We start from the raw sequence: 27,538 nt of genomic DNA on the forward strand, positions 1-27,538 counted from the left end.
AATATAAAATAGAATTTTGTAATTTGTTTTTAATAGAGTTGATGAAAATAGCTTCATATTTTGTATCAAAATACTTGTGTATTGTATTTTTGTAGATTTAAAATACTGTAAAATACTTTGTAAAAAGTCTACATGATGGCATCAGAAAAATGCTGGCTTCTGATTGGTGCCTGTTCAGTATTTTGCCCAGACTTTTTGAGATCAAAACAGAAAATTGATCCATATGGAAGAAGGTGGTCAATGTAAGAAACATACAGCTGCCAGCTTGTAAAAAGGTGTCCAATGATTGATAAATAAATATTTGATTGCCAAAAATGTACCCTATTTGAAGTAGCTGTTTAGTAGGATCAAGATTTTGCATAACATTGTATGAATTACTGCTTGACACATAATATATTATTATATTTATAATTAACAAATTAAATGATTAATCAGTTAGAAACTAGTTGCTATGAATACATGTGCCATCAGTTTTTTCTAATGAATAACTTGTTTGTCATTGATTCAGTGTTGCTAATGCAAAGTATCCCTTCGTTACCAAACACCAAGTAACTAAATTACGATACAATTCTGAGTCATTCACAAACTGTTAAACATTAAACTGTTGCTTACTTCAAAACTAAACTTGATGTGGGAGATTACAGGGATTATGTATGTAAATATTTGATCTGTTAACTGGTTGAATATCTTAGATTTACTGCATGATTCATTCAGAGAAAAGCTGTTGCTATAAAACATTGTTTACTTTATTAACTGTTAATTAGCTGTTTACCAGAAAAATCCTGAAGAAAAATGTCTGGCCATCCGTTCGTGACCTCAAGCGGAAGCGAATTTGGGTTCTTCAGCAGGACAATGATCCAAAACACACCAGCAAATCCACCTTTGAATGGCTGAAAAAAACCAAAATTAAGACTTTGGAGTGGCCTAGTCAAAGTCCTGACTTGAATCCTATTGAGATGCTGTGGCATGACCTTAAAAAGGCGGTTCGTGCTCAAAAAACCTCCAATGTGGCTAAATTTCAACAATTCTGCATAGATGAGTGGAGCAAAATTCCTCCACAGCGCTGTAACAGACTCACTGCAAGTTATCCCAAACGCTTGATTGCAGTTGTTGCTGCTAAGGGTGGACAAGCAGTTATTAGGTTTAGGGGACAAACACTTTTTCACACAGGGCCATGTAGTTTTGTATTTAGTTTTCCCTCAATATTAAAAACCTTCATTTAAAAACTGCATGTTGTGTTCACTTGTGTTATCTTTTACTAATATTTCAATAAGTATGATGATCTGAAACATTAAAGTGTGACAAACATGCAAAAAAATAAGAAATCAGGTAAACAGGAGAAACTTTAATGCCGTATTAGATTTTTTAAATACTACATAGTGAATAACAGTTACTGTGTGACTTATTTGTAAAAATTGGTAAACATCAATCAATACATTACACATACATATAAGCACATATAATCAATCTATATAACTGAACTTTATTGTACAATAAACTAGATTGTTTTTTATTATATGAAACTTATAGTCTTATAAAATATCCTTACAGAAATGTATAATAAAAAACAACCTAGTTTTATATAATGTTTTGTATGATGCGAACATTTAGTTTTGGCCCACAGCCTTCAGTCAAGTTTAACTTAAGCCCTCTTTAGGGAAAAGACGAGGTACTATAGGAACATGTCCTACCTGAGGAATTTTTTTTGCTTCACTAGATGCAGCCTCTTGCTCTTTTTATGCAAGTAACAATTAGCTGAGCATCCTGTTGTGCAATTTTGTCTCCTGTTCTCTCCTGAGAACTAGTTAGGTAACTACCATAACATCTTGCTTAATAGCCGATACCTTACTTCACAATCAGCCTTAATGCTTTAAACTGTATTTCTGAGAAGGAAGATCCTTGGTCTCTTTACAAACATCATTATTCTACAAATACAAGCCAAGCTAATTAACCCAGTAGTATTGCAAACATTTACTAATCATTCTTAAGGTGATGTTAAGTGTTGTTTTGCCTCTACCAGCCATGAGTTTTTGAGTTTTTAAGTACCTCCAAAGATCCTGTAGGTCTTGGTTTTTTAAGGAATAGTAATTCATTATTTTTCAAAGTACACCCCGAAAAAAATGTATACTGTAAATTTAATATTGTGGAACTTTAATAACAGAGGTTATTTATTTGTACAGCTGTAAACAACCATTCTGTTTAACCAGCCTCACTTTTTCCATTCTCTTGAAGCTAATAAGATAATGAGCAGCTCTATATCATGGAAGTGTTCATTTATCAGTGGGAAAAAAAAAACTGCTGAGTGCTGTATTACTCATGACTGGTCAACCGCATAAGAACACAGTCTTGTCAGTCTCAGACCAAGAGGACTTGGGATTTTATTTCATGACTGGTCAACTGTAAAAATATCTCTAAATTTGGAAAATAATTTTTTTTAAAAAAATCGGAAAAGTCCTCTGAAAATAACATTCAGAAATTATTGTGCAAATAACAAAAAGTTAACAAAAGTCAAAATGGTGTCCAAAGGGTCAATATTTTGTGTAAGCAACATTGTAATCTATCACTGCCTCCATCCACCTGGGCATGCAATTCACTAGAGCTGCACAGGTTGTTGCTGGGATCCTCTTCCAGTCCTCCATAATGACATTACAGAGCTGCTAGATGTTAGACACATCACACGCTTTTCCACCTTCCACTTGAGGATGCCCACAGGTGCTCGATAGGGTTCAGGTCTGGAGACATACTAGGCCACTCAATCACCTTCACCTTAAGCTTCCTCAGCAAGGCAGTTGTTATCTTGGAGATGTGTTTGGGGTTGTTATTATGTTGGAAAACTGCGGATTAGCTCAGTGTCTGATGGGAGGGCATTATGTTCTGTTTCAGAATGTCACAGTACATGTTGGAATCCATATTTCCCTAAAATGAACTGCAGCTCCCCAGTACCACCAGCATTAATGCAGCCCCAGACCATGATGCTACCAGGGTGTTACCGATCTTCTTATAGCCTAGGCCTTTGTGGAGAGCAATAATTCTAATTTTTAAATCCTCTGAGAGTTTTTTGCCATCAGGTGCCATGTTAAACATCCAGTGGTCAGTTTGAGGAAATTATAGTTAAAGCACCAAATTTGAACGGCTCTAATACAAGATACATAAATTTGTATGGTCCTGTCAAGCAGAAAAGACATGAACATAATTAATAGGACATGTGGATGTACGTGGTTAAACAAAGTACCGCTGTTATCACAGGGTGTACTTACTTTGTTGCATATTGACTACTTTTAAAATATATCCAAGTTTCATATCTATAGTATTGTATCTTGAGAAGATATACTAAAATGGTTGCTGAAATGTAATGGGTGTACTAGTTCTGTGACTGTGCATATACAGGTGCATCTCAATAAATTAGAATATCATTAAAAGGTTTATTTATTTTGTTAATTCAATAAAAAAGTGAATCTTGTATATTATATAGATTCATCACACACAGACTGATATATTTCAAGTGTTTATTTCTTTTCATTTTAATAATTATGGCTTACAGCTAATAAAAAAAAAAAAAAATTCAGTTTCTCAGAAAATAAGAATATTGTAAAGATTTTCAATACTGGAGGGTCGTGATGTCACACTCTAATCAGCTCATTTAATCCAAACACCTGCAAAGGTTTTCTGAGGCTATAAATGGTGTCTCAGTCTGTCTCAGGCTACACCATCATGGGGAAGACTGCTGACTTGACAGTTGTCCAGAAGACTATCATTGACACCCTGCACATAGAGGGTAAGACACAAAAGGTCATCACTAAAGAAGCTGCTGTTCACAGAGTGATGTATCCACGCTCATTTATGAAAAGTTGAATGAAAGGAAAAAAGTTGGTAGAAAAAAGCCCATTTAGGTAGGGGGAGATTCAAAAAGAGTGGACTGCAGCTGGATTTAGTGCTTCAGAAAACCACCATGCACAGACATATCCATAGGCTACAACTGACGCATTCCTTGTGTGAAGCCACTCCTGAACCAGAGACAATGTCAGAGGTGTCTTACCTGGGCAAATGTCATTTCACCTGCTGGTGTTGGTCCACTGTGTTTTATCAAGTCCAAGGTCAGCACAGCCGTCTACCAGGAAGTTTTAGAGCACTTCATGCTGATTTTATTGTCCAGCAGGATTTGGCACCTGCCCACACTACCAAAAGCACCAAAAGTTGGTTAAATGACCATGGTGTTGGTGTGCTTGACTGGCCAGCAAACTCACCAGACCTGAACCCCATAGAGTATCTATGGGATATTGTCAAGAGGAAAATGAGAAACAAGAAACCAAAAAAAATGCAAATGAGCTGAAGGCCACTGTCAAAGAAACCTTGGCTTTCATACCACCTCAGCAGTGCCACAGACTAGTCACCTCCATGCCACACCGAATTGAGGTAGTAATGAAAGGAAAAAGAGCCCCTACCAAGTATTGAGTACATATACAGTAAATGAACATACTTTCCAGAAGGCCAACAATTTCTTAAAATGTTTTTTTGATTGGTCTTATCTAATTTTTTGAGATAGTGAATTGGTGGGTTTTTGTTAAATGTGAGCCAGAATCATCCAAATTAAAAGAAATAAACACTTGAAATAGATCAGTCTGTGTGTGATGAATCTATATAATATACAAGTTTCACTTTATGTTTTTAAATTACTAAAATAAATCAACTTTTTAATAATATTCTGATTTATTGAGCACCTGTCTATATAATTTGAGACTGAGGCAGAGGAACTACACTGGGAAGGATGGGCTGCAAACTAAGAATGCAGATGGAAATGTTTTGACTAGTGAAGCGATTGTGTTGAGAAGGTGGATGGAATATATTGAGAAGCTGATAAATGAAGAAAATGATGGCAAAGCAGGAAGTGCATAGGATTAGTAAGGAGGAAGTGAGAGCAGCTATTAAGAGGATGAAGAGTGGAAAGATGTTTGGCCCAGATGAAACCAGTGTAGGTGTGGAGGATTGCATCAAGGATCTGCTCTTAGCCCTTTTCTGTTTGCAGTGGTGATGGACATGTTGATGGATGAGGTCAGGCAGGAGTCTCCATTGAGAGTAAGGAGCAGGTTGAGAGAAGCCTGGAGAGGTGAAGGTACACGCTGGAAAGAAGGGGAATGTAAGAAAGAGTACATGTGTGTGTGAATGAGAGGGAGGGCAGTGAAGTCGTGCAGTTGCAGGGAGAAGAGGTGGAGAAGGTGGAGGAGTTCAGGTACCTGGAGTCAACAGTGCAGAGTAATGGAGAGTGTGTTAGAGAAGTGAAGAAAAGAGTGCAGGCAAGGTGGAGTGGGTGAAGAAGAGTGATAGCAGGAGTGATTTGTGATAGAAGAGTATCTGCAAGAATAAAAGGGAAAGTTTATAGGACTGTGGTGAGACCTGCGATGTTGTATGGTTTAGAGTCAGAGGCATTGAGTAAAAGACAGGAGGTGGAGCTGGAGGTAGCAGAGCTGAAGATGTTGAGATTTTCATTTGGAGTGACAACGATGGACAGGATTATAAATTAGTTTATTAGAGGAATGTAGGATGTTTTGGAGACAAGGTGAAAGAGCTGTGTTTGAGCCATGTTTCCAATGTGGAGACAAGGTTAACTGGCTCAACTATTCATGAAAACATTAAAACTGGGGTGCAGAAAACCGTATTAATTATCTTAACCGTATTAATGATCCGCATGTTTGATTTGGCACGTTTTTACGCTTGATGCCCTTCCTAACGCAACCCTCCCCATTTATCCGGGCTTGGGACCGGCACTAAGAGTGCACTGGCTTGTGTAACCCTAATGGCTGGGGTTGGTTCCCTGACCTGGGATCGAACCCGGGCCGCAGCGGTGAGAGCGCCCCATCCTAACCACTAGACCACCAGGAAACCTGGACTGAGGAGTAAAATATTAAATATTTGGCTGTAGCTGGAAGCAAGTTATTTTGCAGATGGGCTTTAACAATAATGAGTGTGTGTAGAACAGTGAAGCATGGTGGAATTTGCTTGCAAGTTTTGGGCTACATTTTTACAAAATGGAGGTGGATATTTGTTTAGGATTAATGCTGTGCTCAATGCTGAGAAATTCAGGTAGATAATTATCCATCATACAATACCAACTGGGAGGCATTCGATTGGCTCCACACTTATTCTGCAGCAACCCCAAACATACAATCAGTTACATCTACTTAAGTGTAGAGAACAACAATAAGTCCTGGAAGTGATTGTTTGGCCTCTGTAGAGTCCTAATCTCAACAAAGGGTCTGTCTGGGATTACATGAAGAGACAGGATTAAGGCAGCCTACACCCACAGACAATCTGTGGTTATTTCTCCAATATGTTTGGAACAACCTACCTGCCATGTTCCTTTAAAAACACCATGTGTAAGTGTACCTAGAAGAATTGATGCTGTTTTGCTGGAAATTTAAAAGACTAATTAAGAAACTATTAACACTTCAAGTTTTTAAGACATTTGTACTGTAGTGTTTATTTCCATTCTTTGCTGGTTACCAAACACATAATTAAAGAAATTTTTTTCATACAATGCATATTTTTTCTTTTTTAAATAACCTGTATCTTTTCTTGCATAATCATAGCACAGATAGGAAAAAAAAAAAAAAGGTAAACAAATTAAGCAATGAAAAATTAAACAAATATATACTGTATTTTATAATGGATAGTTTGAATCATTATTGAATAGAAAGAATTTTTTTTTAAAGAATAATAAATTTGACTAAACAAAACAAAAAAAAAAATGACAGAGAAATAATGCTGCCCTTCTAAGCCAAAAAGCATCAGTCTTTAATCACGTATATTTACCATTAAATAACCCATGGCGATATCATCCAGCTGTGATCTATTTGGCTGTACACATAAGATCAATTTCAATAATTTTCATAATATTACAAGCATTAACCAACACCTCTGCCCCATTCTGCATATAAAACACACTCGGCTCATCTGTCAAAAGGGTAAACAAGGAAAGTATGCATAATTAATAATAAAAAGACAAATGGTTGTTAAAAGCCTTATGCATATCGGGAATATGGAGAACCAGTGAACCAGTGAAGGTCATGTAAGAATGATGGATTTTCCGTCACCTCCTTCTGCTTCGATGCGTTCTGTATAATCCGAAGACTACATGATGAATATTGCAGAAATATCCAGGTGAAGTTTTAAGCCCATTGTATTTCCAGTACATGACATATTTAAGACAGTGGAGAGAGACAAAGGACAGTGTTTGAGAAAAAAAAAGACGAATTTATTCCTTTTTCATTTTTCTCCCCAGCTGATTACTTTGTCTTCTCTGTCTCTGCATTATTGACGTCTTTTTTGGGAGCCGCTGAGCTCCGAGTCGTCTGTTCACCTTTCTTTTTTGCATCTTTGCTGTCAATAAGAGCGTGTTCGCACTTCACCAGCTCCTCTAGTTCAGCCTGAAATGGGAGAGAGCGAATAAGGGAAACGCAGTCGGTAACATTTACGTTTGTCGGACATTTTTTAAACAGCTACACAATCATACAATTAGTAGCAGTTGTGTAAAGTATTTGAGTAAATGTATTTCGTTATTGTACTAAAATATTTTTTGGCTACTTTCTAGTTTTACTAGTATTGAAGATATCAGTATCTACACCGATCAGGCATAACATTATGACTGGTGAAGTGAATAACACTGATTATCTCCATCATGGGACCTGTTATGTGAGGGGGGATTTATTAGGCAGCAAGTGAACATTGTGTCCTCAAAGTTGACGTTTTAAAAGCAAGGACAAGGACCACATTGTGACGGCTAGACGACTGGGTCAGAGCCTCTCCAAAACTGCAGCACTTCTGGTGTGTTCCCGGTCTGCAGTGGTCAGTATCTATCAATAATAATCCAAGGAACAGTGGTGAACCAACGACGGGGTCATGGATGGCCGAGGCTCAATGGTGCATGTGGAAAGCAAAGGCTGGGCCGTGTGGTCCGATCCAACAGACGAGCTCCTGTAGCTCAAACTGCTGAAGAAGTTAATGCTGTTGATGCTCGACAGGTCAAGACTGTTTTGGCAGCAAAATGGGACCACCACAATATTAGGCAGGTGGTCATAATATAATGTCTGATCGGCGTATGTCCTTTTTTTACTCCACTATATTTTAATTGACAATGATATTTTGCACCTCTGTTGAAGATGTTATTAGGGCTCAACACTCCCCTACCCGCATCTGCAGCTCTCTGAGACTGAGAGGTGCATCAAATCACAGTCAGCTCTGATTATTTAGTTTTACTTCATCTAAAATGATTTACTTAAAATGCATTTGTCCATTGAATACTAAAGATGAAGATCCCTTTTTGAAAGATTCCTTTACTACTTTGACTTCTTTTGACCGACTTGTTTCACCTCAGTCATACTCTGTATGTATATTGTGGTCTTATTTAATCTGTATTGTCTGTATAGTCTTGTATAGTCTATAAGCTAAATGTATAGTGTTATATATGTCCGAAATTGTAAGAGTCACCAACAGCTGGAACCAAATTCCTTGTGTCAACACAATTGGCCAATTACCCTGATTCTGATGTTGAAGAGTCTGTTGTGTTGATCTTGGTTAATGCAGTGCTGAGGTGTACTATATGATTTGCATTTTAGGAAATAAAACCCTCAACTATTTGTTTTTGGCTTTTCACGGACGTGTGTCATGATTTCTTCTTTTTTTGCATGTTTGTCACATTTTAATGTTCCAGATCATCAAACTAATTTAAATTTAAGTAAAAGAGCACATTGGTGAACACAACATGCAGTTTTTAAATGAAGGTTTTTATTATTAAGGGAAAACAAAATCCAAAACTACATGGCCCTGTGTAAAAGTGTTTGCCCCTTGTTAAAACTGTGGTTTATCACGCCTGAGTTAAATTTCTCTATCCAAACCCAGGCCTGATTACTGCCACACCTGTTCACAATCAAGAAATCTCTTACATAGGACCTGCCTGACAAAATGAAGTAGACCAAAAGATCCTCAAAAGATAGACATCATGCTGAGATCCAAAGAAATTCAGAAACAAATGAGAGAATTTAATTGGGGTCTATCAGTCTGTAAAAGGTTATAAAGTCATTTCTAAAGCTTTGGGACTCCAGCGAACCACAGTGAGAGCCATTATTCACAAATAGCAAAAACATGGAACAGTGGAAACCTTTCCAGGAGTGGCCGGCCGACCAAAATTACCCCGCGAGCACAGTGATGACTCATCCAAGAGGTCACAAAAGACCCCACAACAACATACAAAGATCTGCAGGCCTCACTTGCCTCAGTTAAGGTCAGTGTTCATGACTCCACCATAAAAAAGAGACTGGGCAAAAATGCTCCTAAGTGGTTCCAAGATGAAAACCGCTGTTGAGCAAAAAGAACGTAAAGGCTCGTCTCAGTTTTGCCCGAAAACATCCTGATGATCCCCAACACTTTTGGGAAAATACTTGTACTTTGGGAAAAAGTAACAACGCATTTCAGAAAAAGAACATCATACCAACAGTAAAATATGGTGGTGGTAGTGTGATGGTCTGGGGCTGTTTTGCTGCTTCAGGTCCTGGAAGACTTGCTGTGATAAATGGAACCATGAATTCAACTGTTTACCAAAAAATCCTAAGGAGAATGTCCGGCCATCTGTTCGTGACCTCAAGCTAAAGCGAACTTGGGTTCTGCTGCAGGACAATGATCCAAAACACACCAGCAAGTCCACCTTTGAATGGCTAAAGAAAAACAAAATGAAGACTTTGGAGTGGCCAAGTCAAAGTCCTGACTTGAATCCCATTGAGATGCTGTGACATGACCTTAAAAATGACTTAATGACTTAAAATAAGTGAACCAAAATTCCTCCACAGCACCGTAACAGACTTATTGCAAGTTATCACAAACGCTTCATTGCTGTTGTTGCTGCTAAGGGTGGTTCAACCAGTTATTAGTTTTAGGGGGCAAACACTTTTTCACACGGGGCCATGTAGTTTTGCATTTTGTTTTCCCTCAATAATAAAAACCTTCATTTAAAAACTGCATGTTGTGTTCACTTGTGTTATCATTGACTAATATTTAAATTAGTTTGATGTTCTGAAACATTAAAGTGTGACAAACATGCAAAAAATAAGAAATTACACCACTGTATACTTTTACTCAAGTATGCTTTTTAGGTACACCTTTCTCCTCTTATTAGTAGCCATATAGTGCAATGAAAAAACAAAACACATATACTATTCAATAGATTCTGTTTAAGTTCACATCAAACATCCGAATGTAGAAAACATCGGATCTCAGTGACTTCAAACGTGGCATGGTTGTTTTTATGGAGCAAGTAAGAAAAGAAAAAAAAGAAAAAAAAAAACATCTATCAAGCAGCAGTTCTGCAGGTGAAAATGTGTGCCTGCCTGGTTGGTGGTGACAGGAAGGCTGCAGTATCTAAAAAAAAACCCACAATCTTTTATAACCATGCTGAGCAGTAAAGCACCTTAGACCCTGTAACATGTCAAACTTCATAACAGATGGGTTATAACCACAGAAGACCACACAGGGTCCGACTCTTATGGCAATTAACCGGAAACCTAAATTTACAATGGACACAACCCTTTACACAGAACATTTGAAGAAGGCGAGCTCATTTTTTTTTTAAGTCTCGGATTACTTTTCAGATTTCACAGAAAGACTTTTTCGCATTTTCATGTTATGGTAAAAACATTAGCTGTAGCTCTTGACCAACATTTTATGCATTGTGTTGCTATCACAAGATTGCCAAACAGATAATTGCATGTATGTGCAAGTGTGGAAGGTGAGCGTGACTGCAGATAAATTGAATGAATTGATATTTGGCAGTAGACTTTTTTGTGTGAATGTGCATAAGACTTTACCTTCCAGCCCAACAGCTCTGCTAGAGCCAAGCAACCGTCATCACACGTACTCAAATGTGCAACATCCCTGTAATCAAACAATGCAAAGTAAAATCTTTAGAGACGGCCTGAACATTTTGACTTGGCTCATGTCTCCGACTAAGTGCAGTGCTTTTTTCATACCTTTAAACCACATCTATTCAATTCAATTATTTTTATTTGTATTGCGCTTTTGACAATGAACATTGTCTCAAAGCAGCTTTACACAGATACGTGATGTGTGGTGATAAAAATGAACACAATGTTCTTTATAAATGTAAGTTTGCCGACTGTGGCGATGAAAAACTCCCCGAGATGACATAAGGAAGAAACCTTGAGAGGAACCAGACTCAAAAGGAAACCCATCCCCCTCCGGGTTGCACTGAATGTCCATTTATTGCAGATAAACGATGTTGCGAGATGCAGTGTTGGTGATCAGAAGCAAACTGTAGTCCTGATTCAGTGTAGCAGACTGTTTACATTAACTACAGTCCAAATCCATTTTTAAAAACGGTTCTTATTCCGTAATTTCATGATACTGTCCCCTGCTGCACAGAGTGGCCTCCAAATGAAGAGAACACTATCCAGAGGCAGGCCTGGAAGAAGTGGGAAGATCAGAGGAGAGGAGAGGGGCAGGAACAGTGGTCTTGGAACCTCAGGAGAATATTTAACTGATGATTTCTCATTTTTTAATGTTAAAATGACCAAGAGAAGACAAGATGAACATGGGGTGAGCATGAGCTCTGGCCAGGGTGTTAATGCAATGCATGTGGCCTCAATCTTTTGTTCAAAAGTAGCAGAATTTTATATTCTAATCGATGTGCCAATTCTTTCAAGCAAGCAATTCACCACTTATGACTTGTGGTTAGTTTTATAGTCTGACTTCATGTTTGCTTTTTCCATTGCCAGATCTGGCCTGGTGTTTCGTTAAGTCTTGTCTTGCAGCAAGTTTTCCTGGAATAAACTCCTGAAAATACACGATTCAATGCAAAACAGTCATTGGAATTAAATTATGATACAGAAGACAAAAAGTGCATGAATTTCCATTTTTCTTAAAATCGCACTAATTTTCCTATATGTTTGAAAAAAATATAACGTAAGCTAGGGGTGACCCCATAAAGCCGAAGATTTGATGCTTCTATAGGAGGCTCGATGTCTGTTTTACTACAGATCTTCTCACAATAAGTTAATATACTGTCTAATATGACAATTCTGTAAATAAAAATGTAAAAAGTAAGAAGCTTCTTTACGTGTGTGAATAAATCCAACTTCCGTGCCAGACTTAAGTTTCTCTTTCCATGATCCTCGATTGACCCAGAAGCATCTTAGCGGCAGGGATTTAAATATTTAAAAATGTCTGAGAGATTCTGTATAGGTATATTCTGTTCTAATCGAATTCTGTAATTACATTTTTGATTGTTTTTCAGTGTATCTGTGTTCTGCTGTACTTGAAGCGTGCTCGCACAGGCAATTTAAAATCCTGTCTGCAGTGTGGCCTTTTTCTGTTGTGCTTTAAGTTTATTGATCCAAAATTTTAATCTATACAAATGTTTATCCAAATTGCCTTTTAAAAACTAAAAATTAAAAGACATCGTCAGTTTCGTCTATGATTTGAAAGGAAGTATTGGTTGTTTTATTAGAAAGTTGTTGTGTGTTAAAGAAAATAAAAGTTGTCATGAAAACATGTAAAATAGAACTTCACACGTCTCAATCCATCCAATAATACTATTACCATTGTAGACCAGCTTTGCTTTGCTAAGTATCTCCAATTTAGCATAAGAAGGCAATGAGGACATGAGTATTAATAGCCTTGTGATAAGTGAGGGCATTATTTAATAAAAAGTATACATCATTTTAAGTCAAAACAATGTCCCATAGTTATCCTGGTTATCGTGGTCAGTAGGGCTGTACGATTCCTCAAGTAACTCCATTTAAAAAAATTTAATCGAGGCAAATTAGCTTCATTGATCCATTTAACTACACACAGAGCATTGCGTTTCCCACGGACCGTTATAACCGACGCACAGCGCTCTGGACAGGTAAACAGTGAAGGCTATGCAGAATGAAATATGGAGGAATGGGGAAAAAAACAGAGAAACATAAAACAAAGAAAAAAAACGCACAGTGCGGTTGCCATTTTTTAAAGTAATTTGCAATAGATTTTTTATATTTTGTGCGTTCAAAAAGTCGCTCCGCAGTGGCCGCTTAGAGCAGGTAGTGGAGCGCATTTTGAAAGCAGGCGATAAATACGCGGATTTAGTCCGTGAAAAATTTCAAGCAGCTTTTTATGAAGAAAACCACGTCGCGATACTGTGCGAGGTTTAACACAAATACATGAGAGAGAAAAATAATGAGTTTTATTAAACGAATCGTTTCCCACAACATACGACTTTTTAAACGGCCTGTATTTATATTTTGATATAATATGTCAATTAAATGCACTACATGGGTTTTACATTTCACCAATATACTTGTAGGCAATTTCAGCAATAAAAATGTCAATTTTTCTAAAACGCAAAACAAATTAATTGTTCATTTTAAGAGACCCGTCTTATTTTCTCTCTCTTATTTAGTATCGCTCTTTAATAAAGAAACTTTTTATCCGATGATTTGATGGAATAATCGTTAGAATTAACTATTACCAAAATAGTCGATAGCCCTAGTGGTCACAAGAGCAACAACAACCTGATTAGAATGTAGCACAGGTTGAAATAATTCGAAAAACTTTCAATGAACAGCACTAACCTGTAGGCTTTATCTGAATCAAAATCCATTCCACCTCCAAATCCCAGCAAGCCCATTGCAAAATCAGACTGTCAGAGATAAACAGCAAATACAACATGATTAGCAACAGTTACAGGATAATATTTGAAAAAGTACATGACCTTGTAAGCACACAAACAGTCAGTACCTGTCCTGCCTTCTCCATGTTGATGAGAAGCCGAGGACAGCTATTAGGGACTCTGTTGATGGAACAGATTAGTCACATTAGTGAAAAATGGACAAAGGATTAATCAGCAATCAGTGTGCTGGCCATTTTTTACAATGTGGACTTATACAGTACAGTAAATCTTTGAAAGAAAGTCCAACAAGGTGAGGTGTATACACATTTGACAAGAATATACAATGTAAAAATACTGTAAATAAAATATTGTAAATGTAAAATGTTATTGTTGATCTCATTAGCACAGCAGAATTCACATGTTCCATGATCTTGTTCTTGTTCTTTAGAATTGTGCCAATGGTTGAACGAGTCATGTTTTAAGAACGATAGACGTCTACCATCTTTTTCACTTTTATTTCCATGGTTATTGTGCTTCTTAAGAGTCCCCTCCATATCACCTCTGCTTTTCCGCTTGCATCCAAAGCCAACAGCATTGTGGAAGACCCCACACACACACATACTCTTCATTCTCATACCATTAGGAAAAAAGGTTCCGAAGCATTCGGGCCTCACATCCAGACTGTGTAACTGTTTTTTCCTCTCAAGCCATCAGGTTTCTCAACACACAGAACTGAAACTCACACGCACACACTCACTCAACTGTGTGTTACTGTTACAACCTAAACTCAAACCCACACTTAATATTTATTTTAATTCATACACATCCATGTCTTCAGCACCACCTATTTTATATTATAATCATATTATACTGTACGTATTATACAAACCATTCTGGTTTGCACCTCTTGATTACTGCTCTTGCTGTTTTTGCACAACATTGTGTTTATGTTTACAAGTACCCTCTTGTTTATAGTTTTCTTGCACATTGTACTGTATAACATATTATACAGTAGGTTTTCTGGTCGGCACTATAAAAAAATTAAAAAAGTCTAATGAACTGCAAGCACCTGACCAGAGGAGGCGGAGCCTACAGTTTAAAAGCAGCCACCTTGTTCCTACACTCCCCTAGGCCTAGCTATGGTGGGAAGGTAACAGCTATATATGGTTATAAAAACAATAAAAGCTTCTTGACTTGAAGTTCCTTCCAATTAAATTGAATGATTTTCTTTTGGCAGACAGAATGTTTCTGTAAACCTAGGAATTCTTTCTGCTGCTTCATGAATATCACGAGTAAGGTTAAGTGAGCCGTTCCAGCTCCAGCCATTTCCAAACCCAAGCCATGACACTACTGCCAAATTGTCTGGACAATGGGCTTATTTGTGTTGAATCATGAGCAAATACTTTCCTTCTCCACACTTTGGACTTTTTTGTTTCTTTGGAAATGTTAAATTTTTGTTTTATTGAATTTCGATCTGGCCTTCTGAATCTTACTGCTAATGAGATCTTTACATCTACTGCTATGGCCTCTATATTGATTTTTTAAATTGTGGATTAAGACACCTTCACCTCTGCCACATCAACTGTGGTTGTTTTTCTTTATACAACCTGTTTAATATCTGCTTCTTAGTACAAAAAAGGAGTTTCTTTCTTTTCCAAAGCATTCCAAATTCTTGTATTAGCTATGACCAATGCTTTTACAATGGCTTTCCATTTCTCATCTGAGAAAACTGCTATTCCCAATTCTTACCTGCTGACAAGAGACGCAAAGGGTTGAACCTGCAGAGACGTGCCCATTATGATAAGAAGATCACACTGAGGGAAATCCTGTAGACACAGTGAAATACCAGAGTTAGTGATGCCATTCAGTATAAATGAAAGCCGCTTTCGTAGCTGTTTTTTTTTTTTTTTTTACTGACCTTTTTCATTGCGCTGAAGAACCGAGCTGGTAGATTCTCACCAAAGAACACAATATCTGAAAAACAGCCAGTACAGATCTGATTTACATACTGACAAACAAAACAAATTTTACGGGTTTTTAAAAGTGCAGTTTGAAATGTTTATTAAGTTTATAGATTATACAGGAGAATCTGAGGAAAACAGACACACTTATGCATTTTTATTTTAGACTCTGGCCTCTGCTGGGTCACAGCATTCGCACTTCTCCCCATTTACTTAAAAGGCAACATGTGAGCCAGGAACAGTTTACATTACAATTGCAATTTACCTTAAAAATAGCGGAAAGCTACAGAAACCTCTACTAATTAGACTAAACAAATGAGTCTTATTGGACTGCATTTATTCATTACAGAAAATAAGGGACAGGTCTTACTACCGTCTCCTCTTTGCTCCTTTGCATACACTACGCTGATTCCACTGATAGTATAATAGCATAGTTATCATTCATCATACAAACTGGAGCCGATCGATTCTCTGGCAAGATTCACAGCACCAACCTAGTCTTCTTCCGAGGGTTCTTCGACCTTCAAGTATTCGTACGAGGCTTCTTTGACCTGCAAGTTCTCGTACCAGGGTTCTTTGACTTGCAAGTCTTCGTACGAGAGTTATTTGACCTTGAAGTCTTCGTACGAGGGTTCTTTGAACTTCACGTCTTTGTACGAGGGTTCTTCGACCTTCAAGTATTCGTATGAGGCTTCTTTGACCTACAAACTGGAGCTGATCGATTCTGTGGCAAGATTCACAGCACCAACCTAGTCTTCTTACGAGGGTTCATTGACCTTCAAGTATTCGTACGAGGCTTCTTTGACTTGCAAGTCTTCGTACAAGGGTTCTTTGACTTACAAGTCTTCGTACGAGAGTTATTTGACCTTGAAGTCTTCGTACGAGGGTTCTTTGACCTGCAAGTCTTGGTACGAGGGTTCTTTGACCTGCAAGTCTTCGAATGAGGGTTCTTTGACCTGCAAGTCTTGGTACGAGGGTTCTTTGACCTGCAAGTCTTTGTACCAGGGTTCTTTGACCTGCAAGTCTTTGTACCAGGGTTCTTTGACCTGCAAGTCTTTGAATGAGGGTTCTTTGACCTGCAAGTCTTGGTACGAGGGTTCTTTGACCTGCAAGTCTTTGTACCAGGGTTCTTTGACCTGCAAGTCTTTGAATGAGGGTTCTTTGACCTGCAAGTCTTGGTACGAGGGTTCTTTGACCTGCAAGTCTTTGTACCAGGGTTCTTTGACCTGCAAGTCTTCGAATGAGGGTTCTTTGACCTGCAAGTCTTCGAATGTGGGTTCTTTGACCTGCAAGTCTTCGAATGAGGGTTCTTTGACCTGCAAGTCTTGCTACGAGGGTTCTTCGACCTTTGAGTCTTCTTACAATGATTCTTTGACAGTAATCTTAGGGAGATTTTTAGGCTTTGTCTGCCATCCCTGGGGTTTCAAACCAGGCATGTTTCTTTCATAATAATTAACTGTGTAGAAATTACTATAAAAGTAAAAACTCCTAAAGATATTAATGATTTCTCAAGAGTAAGTTGGAGAATATGATACTCTGTTCTCCTCACATAATACATTTTCGAAAAGATCTTGGAAAAAGGTCAAATTTTGTCTATCCAAAAAAAAAAAAGAAAAAACATTTATAATAATATATTGAAATGCCAGCAAAACAAAACATACATACTATATATTATACAAAACTATACTATATAATACTATACAATATACAAATTATAAAGAACAGTACACACTTTCTATTTCTTAATCATATAGTCTGAACTCACCAGGTTTGACCAGACTGTTGCAGGCTTCACACTTAGGGATGTCCTCAGAAAAGATCTTGTCTTTGGATATATAAATAAAATTCGAAAGCATTAAAAACACATTCATTATTATTATTTTCGGCTGAATTTTCAACTGTATGTGAGAAATGTGTACTGCACCTTTCATCCACTCCATGCTGTACTCCTTCCGGCAGAGGAAACTCACACAGTGTGAAGTGTGAAAGGTTCCATGGGCTTCAATCAGGTCCTCTCCTTCCAGTCCAGCCACTCTCTCTAAAGTATCAATGTTCTAATAGATACAGAAACCTGGGTTGTATAATGCTGACCATTAATGTAGAAGTGTAAGAAAATATTGATACATGTGAGTTGTTTGGGGATACTGTATAGATTTTTTAAAAATGCAATATCGCTATAAAAAAATACACATATAGCAGATTTCTTATATCAAAATTTCAACAGTGACAAAAGTACTAGCATAAGAGCATGCCGTTAATGTTAGCGTTAATATCATACATGTACGCACACGTTAATATGTACATGTAACACATATACACACGTGCCTGACCTGTGAATAGCAGCGTCTGAGAAGGCCTTTATCCTTTAGCATCCTTATGAAGTAATGGCACACGGTGGGCTGGATACAAATAATACAAAGACAGTGTTATGAGTAAATACTCTCAGGAAATGTGACCATCAATGTTCCTGGGATCTATCTGGGATAATAAAGAGTTCCTACCTTGAACTGTCCTGGGTAAAGCTCTCTAGCCAAAGCAAAGAAAGGTTCTGGATGTTTCTGATAAGAAATAAAAAGAAAAACCAGTCACACCACTCGTGTTCAAGTCATGTACATTTTGTTTTTTTGTTGGTTCTAAAGCCTTGTATACACTGTGTAATTTTCCAACCCTGGTCATCATCATTCATTTAAATAGACGTGAATTATACATGTTATTTTGCCAGGGCCATTGCCACCATTGTAAGTGTAGCAGTCGTGTGTTTTGCATCATTTCATACAGTCTTCCTATTGGTGGCTTTCCAATAAATGTTTTGGCATTGTCAGAACTTCATCAGCTTTGTAAGGTCTCTTAAATCTGAGAGCTTATCATGCTGCTTGTCTGGAGACCGCACTCTCAGCTCACGAACAGATTATTTAAAACATGCGATTTTTGCCTGCGAAATTTTGTTAAAAAATTGAAACAGCTGAAAACACTTTTGACTTCAATCAACACAGGTTCACACAGGCGACTTTTACACTCAAACGTAACCAAAAAAAATTGGCTTTCAAATGACACTTTATGAGGCGAACCTTGAAGTAGTCGATCTGAAAGATGGCCTCGGGGTACGGCAGGTTGTATTTCTGCAGGTTGGAATACAGACCGGTTCCAGGAGAGCGGAAATCAGGGATGCCGGCCGCTGCACGAGACATAGTGAGACGCGTGTTCATGTTTTTCTATACACTAAATGATTCCAAAGAATAAACAGCAAATCTGCAGAAACTTACAGGTTGATATTCCTGCACCAACCATACAGACCACGTTCTTGCCTACAGAACACAATATGAATAATGTATTCCAGTTAAACACATCGCTGATTAGATACAGCATTTATTAATAGGATCGATGAAGAGATTACAGCACTTAAATGACAAATACTTACATTTTCCACTCTGCATATAACGAGCAACTGCTTCAACGCTCAGTTCATCGAGGACTTTCTCTGCAGGGCTCAGGCCCAGAGTCCGAGAGAAGAGACTACGCAAGAAATCCACTTGAAAAATTTTTAAAAATTAATTAAATAAAGAAATAAATAAATAAAAAAAAAGGAAATAAAAGTTACAAATTGTGAAATCCACTCAGAAAAAAATAATCTATAGTGTATATTAGGGGTGTAATAGTACCAGTATTCGTACTGAAATTATTCGGTACCAGCACACGTGTATCGAATGCAATGCAGTCCTTTTTACGTGTGGAAATTGGTTTAAATCTGAGTTCCCTTATTAAGTGGCGGTGTTGGGAAGGTTTCCTATCTAGCTTATACTCTTGCTGGTTTTATTTCCAGCTTCAGGAATTTCTTTTAAAAGGAGAAAATCCTGACAATTCTGCATAAATTAAATGCGCGCACACACACACACACACACACACACACACACACACACACACACTATTAAATTCTGTATTACCCAAAAGGGTCTAACAATTGTAAACAATTTTAATCCAATAAAACCATGAATTGAATTTAAATTAATTTGTGCCAATTTAATTGATAACTCAATTTAATCAGTATAATAAAATAATTATTGCCTTAATTGGATCTATTCTTTAATATTTTTAAAAATATAGTATTTTATATATTATTTAACCAAGCATTCATATTATTTAAAATTGTTTTACAAATGTAAACTCTTGATGATCACAAATGTTAATAATAAAAATAATAAACTGTTAATAAAAAAAAATAAAAAATACGACAAGCAATTTTGTTTTGCATTTCTTTCCCAAACTTAACGAAATTGTACCAAACGAAACCAAAAAACCGAGGTATGTACCGAACTGTGAGTTTTGTGTACCGTTACCCCCCTAATATAATATATATATAGTGAGTTGAACACAAATTTCAACAAAATAAATAAAAATAAATAAACTCTGCAATTACTTTCACTGTCTCCAGAAGCGTCACCTTCCTCGCTGCTGTCTGAATTGGCCTAGGGTATCATTCACGCAATGAGGAAAAAGGAAAACAGGTCCAGACTCATTAGAGGATGGCTACACTTGGAGAACATTTTGTTAGTCAAGTTATCAGGATCGATAATTGCACAGATAAAAAGGGGTAAAAGGAAAAGAATGGTGCTTTATACTTGTCACTTGTACTTTTACAGCACAGTGAAATTCTTTCCTAACATCTCCCAGCGAGGTTAAGCTCTGAGTCAGCCATGATACAGCACCACTGGATCACAGAGGGTTAAGGGCCTTGCTCAAGGGCCCCAAAAGTGGCAGCTTGTCAATACTGGAGCTTGAACCCCTAATCTGTAACCCAAAACTTTAACCACTGAGGTACCACCTCTCCTAAAAGTTCCTAAAGAGTTCCTACTAAACAGTAGATACAATTCATAGGTATATAAATTATATATAATTATGGACATACATATATATATAGTTTTGGGCTCATGATAATTTAAATAGATATCAATTAGTGTTTGACTCATTAATATCATTCTATTAAAGTAACAACTACTTAACTAAGAGTAAGTCTTTTCACATAAACTGAGTTGATTAAGCAAAGAGTCTTGTGACAAATTATAGCCATAATAATATAATATAGGAAAATTATAGCCATAATAAATTATAATACATTGGATAGTCCATTTTATGGCAAATACTTTTGTACTTTGACTTAAATGGAGCACTTTTACTTTAGTAATGGAGCACTTTTACTTTAGTAATGTTTTACCTAATGTATTTCTTCTTTAACATGGTTTGTGTTCTTCATCCACCACTGGTATCTTACACTTCAAGACGGATTAATCAGGAAAAAGATGAGCAAGAAAATAAGAGTACAGCTGGACAGTTGCCAGTTGTATATTTAACCCTAAGGGTTCGAATCTGAAATTACTTAAAGATAAGGGCAAAAGTTTTTGGTCACTTGTCACATTTAAATGATTCTTTCTTGATATTTTTCTTTTACCCTTGTTTGCATCTATGAACATAACTATCATTTGAATGTCACACTTTTAAAAAGTCTTGAAGCAAGTGCTGCACAAAGCCAGTCGCTTCATAAGTCTTAATTTTACTCAACAGTAGAAATAGAAGCTAACCACATCACAGAACACACTACTGTGATCTAATTTCGCTTTGCGATGGAAGACATTTTCCCACGCTTACATATGTACTTGGAACATTTACTATATAGTTATATATAGTTATTGGGTCAATAAAAATACCATACGATTTTAGATTGTGATCTTCCTAAGTTATTGGAAAAAAAATAAGCTTCCGTGTGTCTGATGATCAAAAGGAGTTGATGAAATATTAGTCACAGGTTTATATGAACACGCTTGTTTTATTACGGTATCGTTTCTATAGTCTAACTCAGACATGGACTTGCATGGCAGATGCTCTAAATAAATGATATATTTTATTATATTATAATATAAATTTTTATAACCCAGCCGTTAGGGGGGCACAAGCCAGTGTACTCTTAGTGCCGGTCCCAAGCCCGGGTAAATGGGGAGGGTTGCGTTAGGAAGGGCATCCAGCGTAAAACATGTGCCAAATCAAATATGCGGATCACAAATGAGAATTTCATACCGGATCGGTCGAGGCCCGGGTTAACAAAGACCGCCACAGGTATCGTTAGCCGACAGGGTACCGGTGGAAATTGGGCTACTGTTGGCCGAAGGAGGAGAAGGAGAGGAGGAAGGCATCTACAGAGACGGCAGGAAAAGGAGCAGTGTAGGAGAGTAGAGGTTCGGGTTGGTACTTTAAATGTTGGTACTATGACGGGTAAAGGGAGAGAGATAGCTGATATGATGGAGAGGAGAAAGGTAGATGTGTTGTGTGTTCAGGAGACCAAGTGGAAAGGGAGTAAGGCCAGGAACATTGGAGGTGGGTTTAAACTGTTTTATCATGGTGTGGATGGGAAGAGAAATGGTGTAGGGGTGATTCTGAAGGAAGCGTACAGTAAGAGTGTAGTGGAGGTGAAGAGAGTTTCTGATAGGGTGATGATCGTGAAGGTGGAAGTTGAAGGGATGATGATAAATGTCATCAGTGCCTATGCTCCACAAGTTGGCTGTGAGATGGAGGAGAAAGAAAGATTCTGGAGTGAATTAGATGAAGTGGTAGATGGTGTACCTAGGAAAGAACGATTGGTGATTGGGGCAGACTTTAATGGGCATGTAGGTGAAGGGAACAGAGGTGATGAGGAGGTGATGGGTAGGTATGGTTTTAAGAAGAGGAATGTGGAAGGGCAGATGGTGGTAGATTTTGCTAAAAGGATGGAAATGGCAGTGGTGAACACGTATTTTAAGAAGAAGGAGGATCATAGGGTGACGAATAAGAGTGGAGGGAGGTGCACACAGGTGGATTATCTTCTGTGTAGGAGATGCAACCTGAAGGAGATTGGAGACTGTAAGGTGTTGGCGGGGGACAGTGTAGCTAGACAGCATCGGATGGTGGTCTGTAGGATGGTTTTGGAGGCGAAGAAGAAGAGGAGGAAAGTAAGGTTTGAAAGAAGAATAAGATGGTGGAAACTGAAGGAGGAAGAGTGTAGTGTGAGGTTCAGGGAAGAGGTCAGACAGGGGCTCGGTGGTGGTGAAGAGGTGCCGGATGATTGGGCAACTACTGCAGGAGTGATGAGGGAGGCAGCTAGAAAAGTACTTGGTGTGACATCTGGAAATAGAAAGCAAGACAAGGAGACGTGGTGGTGGAATGAGGAAGTGCAGGAGAGCATTAGGGGAAAGAGGTTGGCAAAACAGAAGTGGGATCAACAGAGTAATGAGAAGAGTAGGCAGGAGTACAAGGAGATGCGGCAGCAGGTTAAAAGGGATGTGGCGAAAGCCAAGGAAAAGGCATATGAGGAACTGTATAAGAGGTTGGACACTAAGGAAGGAGAAAAGGATTTATACCGATTGGCCAAGCAGAGGGACCGAGCTGGGAAGGATGTACTGCAAGTTAGAGCAATAAAGGATGGAGAGGGAAATGTGTTGACTAGTGAGGAGAGTGTGTTGAGAAGATGGAGGGAGTATTTTGAGCAGCTGATGAATGAGGAAAATCAGAGAGAGAGAAGGTTGGAGGATGTGGAGTTGGTGAAGCAGGATGTAGATAGGATTAGTAAGGAGGAAGTGAGAGCAGCGATTAAGAGGATGAAGAATGGAAAGTCGGTTGGACCAGATGACATACCGGTAGAAGCGTGGAGATGTTTAGGAGAGATAACAGTGGAGTTTTTAACCAGATTGTTTAACAGGATTCTGGAAGGGGAGAGGATGCCTGAGGAATGGAGAAGGAGTGTGCTGGTACCGATCTTTAAGCATAAGGGAGATGTGCAGACCTGCAGTAACTACAGGGGAATTAAGTTGATCAGTCACACCATGAAGTTATGGGAAAGAGTAGTGGAAGCCAGGCTGAGAGAAGAGGTGACCATCTGTGAGCAACAGTATGGTTTCATGCCGAGGAAGAGCACCACAGATGCCTTATTTGCTTTGAGGATGTTGATGGAGAAGTATAGAGAAGGACAGAAGGAGCTGCATTGTGTATTTGTGGATTTAGAGAAAGCGTACGACAGGGTGCCGAGAGAGGAGTTGTGGTATTGTATGAGGAAGTCAGGTGTGTCAGAGAAGTATGTGAGGGTGGTGCAGGACATGTATGAGGACAGTGTGACGGCAGTAAAGTGTGCAGTAGGTACGACAGACTGGTTCAGGGTGAAGGTTGGACTGCATCAAGGATCGGCCCTGAGCCCTTTCCTGTTTGCAGTGGTGAAGGACAGGTTGACGGACGAGGTCAGACAGGAGTCTCCCTGGACTATGATGTTTGCAGATGATATTGTGATTTGTGGTGAGAGTAGAGAGCAGGTTGAGAAGAGCCTGGAGAGGTGGAGATATGCGCTGGAGAGAAGGGGAATGAAAGTCAGTAGGAGTAAGACAGAGTACATGTGTGTGAATGAGAGGGAGGGCAGTGGAGTGATGCGGTTGCAGGGAGAAGAGGTGGAGAAGGTGGAGGAGTTCAGGTACCTGGGGTCAACAGTGCAAAGTAATGGAGAGTGTGTTAGGGAAGTAAAGAAAAAAGTGCAGGCAGGGTGGAGTGGGTGGAGAAGAGTGACAGGAGTGATTTGTGATAGAAGAGTATCTGCAAGAATGAAAGGGAAAGTTTATAGGATTGTGGTGAGACCTGCGATGTTGTATGGATTAGAGACAGTGGCATTGAGTAAAAAACAGGAGGTGGAGCTGGAGGTAGCAGAGCTGAAGATGTTGAGGTTTTCGTTGGGAGTGACGAGGATGGACAAGATTAGAAATGAGTTTATTAGAGGGACAGCACATGTAGGATGTTTTGGTGACAAGGTGAGGGAGGCGAGATTGAGATGGTTTGGACATGTGCAGAGAAGGGACATGAATTATATTGGTAGAAAAATGCTGAAGATGGAGCCACCAGGTAGGAGGAAAAGAGGAAGGCCAAGGAGGAGGTTCATGGATGTGGTGAGGGAAGACATGCAGGTAGTTGGTGTAAAAGAGGCAGATATAGAGGACAGGGTGGTATGGAGACGGATGATCCGCTGTGGCGACCCCTAATGGGAGCAGCCGAAAGAAGAAGAAGAAGATAATATAAATTTTTATATTATAATCATATATATCTATGATAGATAGATAGATAGATAGATAGATAGATAGATAGATAGATAGATAGATAGATAGATAGATAGATAGATAGATAGATAGATAGATAGATAGATAGTATGGACATGAATTATTGTTTTAACTATGTTTTATACCGTAATTGTATACAAAAAGCTTTAGATACAATGTTATAGTCAATCAGAGACAGCAAGTGAATCTGAGATATTATTTTAATATATTAGATATAGTAATATATCAGATTCAGTGCAGACAACATGTCTGTAAGTACACTAAATGTGCTTTCTAGAGGTATAACTGTAAAGCAGTAGTACCCAGTGACAGCTTAACTTGATTTAAGACAGGAGACGTCAATCCATATATGTAGCTGGACGGTGAAAATATTAAAAGATAAACAATTCAAAATGTTCTTATCGGTGCAATAATTAGAACGGTGAAGTTTCTATTATTATATTTATGTCTTCAAAGTCGACGTGTTAAAAGCAGGAAAAATGGGCAAGCGTAAGGATTTGAGCGAGTGCGAAATTGTGATGTCTAGACGACTGAGTCGCTCTTGTGGGATGTTCCCGGCCTGCAGTAGTCAGCATCTATCAAAAGTGGTCCAAGGAAGGAACAGTGGTGAACCAGTGACAGGGTCATGGGCGGCCGAGGCTCATTGATGCACGTGGGGAGCGAAGGCTGAATTGCTCAAGAAGTTAATGATGTTAATGCTCGATGGTCAGGACTGTTTTGGCAGCAAAAGGGGGACCAACACAATATTAATCAGGTGGTGAAAAGGTTGTCCGATCGGTGTGTATAAAGCACACACACACACCTAAAGTCAGATATTTAAGTGTTTCAAGTCCATAATGCTTTACTATGTTCATGCTGTGTTGCCTCCAAATACAGAAATCAAATGCTGTAAGCTTTTCACTTAGATAAGAGGGGAAAAAACAATACAGGTCTGTCTGATTTTGTATGATTTGTATATTTGACCAGTGCTAACTTAGTCGATTTACATTTACGTTCTCTTGCAAAGGGATTTTTTTTTAGGGAGGAGATGATGACGTAAATAATCCACTCAATCTGCCATCATTATTACCGCACCTATTTCACATGCTTCTTCAAAATCACTGCTAATGATGCGTTACAGATGTGCCAGCAACATGCACTGAAAAATACACACCAAAAGGCGTGTTTCACTTTGCATAATCACCAGACATGATTGCAACTTATATGTTGTACGAATCTATAGTCTGGGCTGGAAAGCATTCAGGCAAGGCCTTGATTTCTCATTGCATTCTAAATATTAATCTGCAGAGGCAATCATTTGTGAATACAAAAAAAAATAAAATTATATAATAATAAGTAATAATTTGTAAAAAAAAAAAAAAAAAAAGATCTGCAAATATAACATACTTTTGTTGTTTAATTTGGAGGTTTTATATTGTCCTGTACATCTATACAGAGCTTTGCGCATGCGCGTTTGTAAATTTTTACAATTATAACTGAATTTCATGGCCTAGAATAAAACTTTAGCGCCCTACTCGTCATCAAAACACTTTAATTTAAGTGTTACCTCGTGGTCAGGTGTCTCAGGTTCCTCCTCAGATGGTTTGGTTTGTGCTATAAATAAAAACAGACAATATTACAGAGATCCCCTGCATACTTGTTAGAACTGCTTCGGTAATACATTACAGCAGGCCGCGGAAATAGATTCGCGAAATATTTTAATAACATAGGCGCAGGGCTACAATTTAATTCGAGTATTACCTTGTGAATCAGACATCTATACGCCTATAAATGTTATACTTGAAGAAAATGTTTTAAAAACAAGAGCTATTCGTTTAAAGGGACAAGTGCTTTGTTGTTGTGCGTCGCGATCATTCGTCCGGCTGGAAACGGAAACGTAGATTTTTTTTTGCTACAAGTAAAACCGCACGGTTTAACAGCAAAATAGATGTATCAATAAGTAAATAATTATCTAAGTATTTATCTCAGTATATTAACTTATAATATAATCAATACAAAATGAATAGAACACCCGACATTTCCCCTTGAGGTTTTATTTTATAATACAGCATAACGCCACCATAGTTTTAATAGTAATGTAGCTGTGGACAAGGCTCTAAAATTTAGGCATCATAAAATATGAAACCAAGAGACTTGTCTAAATACAATTACCTTTTTAGGAGTCGTTTTATCTTCGACTATGGATTCCTGAACTCCCTCTACATTCCCACACCTCTGTAATAAGGCTTATGGGATTTACCACACTCTCTTAATAGATTTATCTCCCAAACACGTGTTAAAGAAAAGTAACAAGCAAATTTACTGCATCAACTGACACTTCTTTGCGGTCTAACACAACATTTTAATTTACAAAATGCACATCGAATGATCGATGGTAAACCACCTTCGCTGTCTGGTAAATTATTTTCCAACTGCCTTATTACTTGTAACCTCCCTGCTGAGGGGGGGGAAAAACCCCCCCAGAAATGAATCGTTTCCATTACAAGTACCACTACAAACCCTCAGCTATTTTAATCATTTAAACCATTACTTAGTGTGTTTGTGCACATCGATAAATCATTATCATTGAAACATTGTACAACTGTATTTACTACATTCGAATGGCCTCAATTGGTGTCCAACAAATACCAAAAAGTATCGACAAGCAGAAAGCTTGAGATCAGCAGAAAGGGGACATTAGGCTCTTCAATCCAATATTACACTTCTGTCCTAGGTTTGTTAACTAAAGCCAAATATTACATAAATATACACATATATAAATACTACACAGTTTTTGCATAAATCTCTCTTGCTCACTTGAATTACAGAAATGT

The 27,538-nt window shown here is 38.1% G+C and overlaps 2 protein-coding genes and 1 long non-coding RNA gene across 3 annotated transcripts in view; 1 reads left to right on the forward strand and 2 right to left on the reverse strand.

Moving 5' to 3' along the window:
* Positions 1 to 823: 823 nt before the first annotated feature.
* On the forward strand, positions 824 to 10,233 carry LOC310717806. Its single transcript, XR_014530931.1, has 2 exons — positions 824 to 1,122; positions 9,918 to 10,233. It is a non-coding gene; the product is annotated as an uncharacterized lncRNA (long non-coding RNA).
* Positions 6,467 to 26,622, reverse strand: sirt2 (sirtuin 2 (silent mating type information regulation 2, homolog) 2). The gene is made up of 16 exons (XM_083525980.1): positions 26,466 to 26,622; positions 26,272 to 26,318; positions 20,027 to 20,075; positions 19,031 to 19,141; positions 18,876 to 18,917; positions 18,681 to 18,787; positions 18,114 to 18,170; positions 17,943 to 18,011; positions 17,537 to 17,666; positions 17,378 to 17,437; positions 15,570 to 15,625; positions 15,401 to 15,477; positions 13,780 to 13,831; positions 13,614 to 13,681; positions 10,851 to 10,917; positions 6,467 to 7,421 (listed from the first exon to the last, which is right to left on the reverse strand). Exons 1-16 carry the CDS (start codon positions 26,479 to 26,481, stop codon positions 7,281 to 7,283), a joined length of 1,149 nt encoding a protein of 382 aa, XP_083382106.1. The 5' UTR covers positions 26,482 to 26,622; the 3' UTR covers positions 6,467 to 7,280.
* Positions 26,623 to 27,317: 695 nt separating this feature from the next.
* The window catches only part of dmac2 (distal membrane arm assembly component 2), a 7,400-nt gene continuing 7,179 nt past the window's right edge, over positions 27,318 to 27,538 (reverse strand). The window contains exon 6 of the mRNA XM_083526138.1: positions 27,318 to 27,538. This exon is cut by the window's right edge and continues 260 nt beyond it. The gene's annotated coding sequence lies outside the window, so the exon portion shown is untranslated.

Source organism: Silurus aristotelis (genome assembly GCF_946808225.1).
Source record: "Silurus aristotelis genome assembly, chromosome: 22".
NCBI lineage: Eukaryota > Metazoa > Chordata > Actinopteri > Siluriformes > Siluridae > Silurus > Silurus aristotelis.

What these genes read in the sequence shown, in the direction of transcription:
- sirt2 (XM_083525980.1), bottom strand. An exon ending in TGGTGCAGGAATATCAACCT is followed by an intron (nt 18,788 to 18,875) that starts GTAAGTTTCTGC and finishes TGTCTCGTGCAG; the next exon opens with CGGCCGGCATCCCTGATTTC. An exon ending in CAACAGTCTGGTCAAACCTG is followed by an intron (nt 15,626 to 17,377) that starts GTGAGTTCAGAC and finishes GCTGTTTTTCAG; the next exon opens with ATATTGTGTTCTTTGGTGAG.